At 35.5% G+C, this 2,951-nt stretch overlaps 1 protein-coding gene across 1 annotated transcript; it reads left to right on the top strand.

The window, feature by feature from the left end:
* The first annotated feature begins 890 nt into the window (after positions 1–890).
* On the top strand, positions 891–2,675 carry LOC139853516 (alpha-1,3-arabinosyltransferase XAT2-like). The gene is made up of 3 exons (XM_071842907.1): positions 891–1,002; positions 1,070–1,171; positions 1,513–2,675. The coding sequence occupies exons 1-3, from the start codon at positions 891–893 to the stop codon at positions 2,673–2,675; spliced, it is 1,377 nt and encodes a 458-aa protein (XP_071699008.1).
* The last annotated feature ends 276 nt before the right edge of the window (positions 2,676–2,951 follow it).

The following is a 2,951-nucleotide window of genomic DNA, read 5'->3' on the forward strand; positions in this document are numbered from 1 at the left end:
GGTGATATAGTCATTAATTAAGTCACTAACTGACGCTTAACACAATTTATTAAGGAGTAATCTAAATAGATTATGGTCATTTTTTTCTAAATATGTCTGATTTGATGACTTGTAACTTGTAAGAGTTATACGATACTCAAAAGAGTCATGTACGATTTGAAAGAGTATATATATGACTCGGAAGAATGAAAGTTTTTATGAATAGAGTTGAACTCGATTTATTTTTTAATTGTTAACATTGTTTTCCCTGCTCTTGTGTCTTGCTACTTGCTAGAGTAGTGTTTTAATAAGGTTGATGTTAAAGTTAATTATTAACTCAACACTTCAAAATTGACTCGTGAATTCAGTTCTTTGACATGGGCTGTGGCCCAAATAATGTTAACTTTATGAAAGTGGCCTCAAGTCTAAAAGTTATTAGAACCTCATTTGAAATCAACCAATTGACAATCCAGCCCATTTTTATTTCTTGTCCCAATTTTTTGTTTTTACGATGATTGAACACGACAAACAATTAACCCGCTTAGTCCGGCGTTTTAAATATAGTAAAGACCGACAAACAATTAAGCTTTTGTTTTACGTTTTCATTCTTTAATGATGATTCTAACTTGAATTTGAATTGAACAAATTACTTCAACAAATATGAGTTTTGATTGTAATATTAATACACTTGATTTAGAATTAAATCAGTTGCTTCAAGATTAGATCAGTTTAGATAATGAAAAAAAACTAATTATTGTAGTACTTTTTAACTACTCAAGTACCATTGCTATTGCTAGTACCACACAAGTACCAAAAAATTAATCACATGAATTTTCGTATGGTTAATATATCTTAGTCCAGATTAGTAGTTAATATTCAAGATTTATAACACGTTAACAAATTTCTATTAGATGGGGAAACAGAGTAGATCAAAACCATTAACAACAATAAAATGGCGTTTATTCTTAATTCCTCTTGCATATGTTGCAGTTTTTACAGCATACAGAACTCGGTTTCATCAATGTAAGTTAATCATATGAATAGATTCGAGTTACTAATTGGTTCGACGTGTTTAACTCTAACATTGCAGGGACAACACGTGTTCCAAATCATTTGGAAGCTGGACCAGAAAAACATGTGCCTAAAAATAACAAAGATTCTCAAAAACATCTTCTAGGGAGACTGCTCGGAGGTAACGTCACCCGAGCTTAAACTCGTCTAGAAATTTTAAACTTAAATCATAAACATGGCTGATTTATTTGGTCAAAGTTGTCAAAAGTCTAATTTAGCCGGTCAAAGTTGTCAAAAGTTCAATTTGGTCGGTCAAAATTGAATTTATTCGGTCAAAGTAGGTCAAATACAGTAAGTCAAAGTTGGTCAACGTTCGAAAAGTCCAGGACTGGTCTCCGACTTTTTCAATTAGTCCCTACAAGGTCTTGACCAGCTAGTCTCCAACTAGCAACTTTTACAACATTGACCTTATATTTGGTTCAAATGCGTTAACAAAATCTGATTTTCTGGCCGGAATTTTAGGTGATGAGCGTTTGAAGCTTGAAACTACGCAATTTGCATGCGATAATGCAACTCACGTGGGTTTTTGTGTGGCGAATCAACAAGTGAGAATCGATACGGCTAACTTGAAAGTCTATATGTGTTCCTATAATCAACCCGAGACCCTGGTTCGACCATATCCTTCGGAATACATAGCACTCACAAACACATACATAACACCTGTTCGCATACTAAAAGGGAATATCACAAAAACCCCTGAATCTTGTCATTATACACATTTAGTCCCTGTTATAGTCTTCTCATCCGGGATTATTGGGAACATATTTCATGAAATTAGTGAAATCATCATCCCATTGTTTCTCACTTCGCGCCATTTTCAATCAAGCGTTCAGTTCATTGTTACTGATTACCATCTTCAGTTTGTTAAAAAATATAACCAGGTCCTGAAACACCTGTCTAATTATCAAGTAATCAGGACCGGTTCGAAAACAGGTACACATTGCTTTCCAGGAGCAGTAATCGGACTTAAATATCACGACCATTTGGCTTTGGATCCTGAATCAAACCCGAAAAACTACACCATCCTACATTTCAAGCAGTTTTTAAGAGAATCATACAGTTTAAAATTCAAAAATGCAGGCGAGATTAAGAAGCCGGTTTTGCTTCTGGTTTCTAGAAAAGATTCACGAGTGTTTGTAAACGAAAACGAGATGGTGAAAATGATGAAGGATATGGGATTTCAAGTGATCATCAGAGATGGAAAATACATGTCTAATTTGGATGTTTTTTCAAAAGTGATTAACTCGTGCAACGTTATGATTGGTGCGCACGGTGCAGGACTAACAAACATGGTTTTCTTACCTGAAGACTCGGTTTACATACAGGTTATACCGTACGCGTTGAAATGGCCTGCTGATACATATTATGGCAGAGTACCAGCAACTAAAATGGGATTGAAGTATATGGAATACAACATTGTAGTAGAGGAGAGTTCGTTAATCGATTCGTATGGGCCAAATCATACTGTAATTACTGATCCAGGATCTATACACGCGAAAGGCTATGAAGCTGTGAGATCTGTTTATCTTAGCCAAAATATGACGATTGATCTGTCGGAGTTGAAGGAGACTCTTGTTGAAGCTCTTGACCATCTTGGAGAAAAAGATTTAATCACAGTTTCATGATGCTTACTGTTGTAGCATGAGATGATACATATATATGTTCTCTTTTATTATAAAAACTTGTACTTCTTGTGTCTAAGGTCTCACAGACCACACATATTACACCTGGCAAACAGTTCAGGTTGGGTCGGTTTGGATAACGGGTCTAAACGGTTTTGGGTTGAAATGAGTCATGGGTCAAATGGGTCAAATTTTTAACGGGTCAAATTGGGTCAAGGGTCAAAATGGGTCAGGTTAGGTAACGTGTCGAAACGGGTCATGAGTCTAAACGGGTCATAT

Source organism: Rutidosis leptorrhynchoides, chromosome 6 (genome assembly GCF_046630445.1).
Source record: "Rutidosis leptorrhynchoides isolate AG116_Rl617_1_P2 chromosome 6, CSIRO_AGI_Rlap_v1, whole genome shotgun sequence".
In the NCBI taxonomy this organism is placed as follows: Eukaryota; Viridiplantae; Streptophyta; class Magnoliopsida; order Asterales; family Asteraceae; genus Rutidosis; species Rutidosis leptorrhynchoides.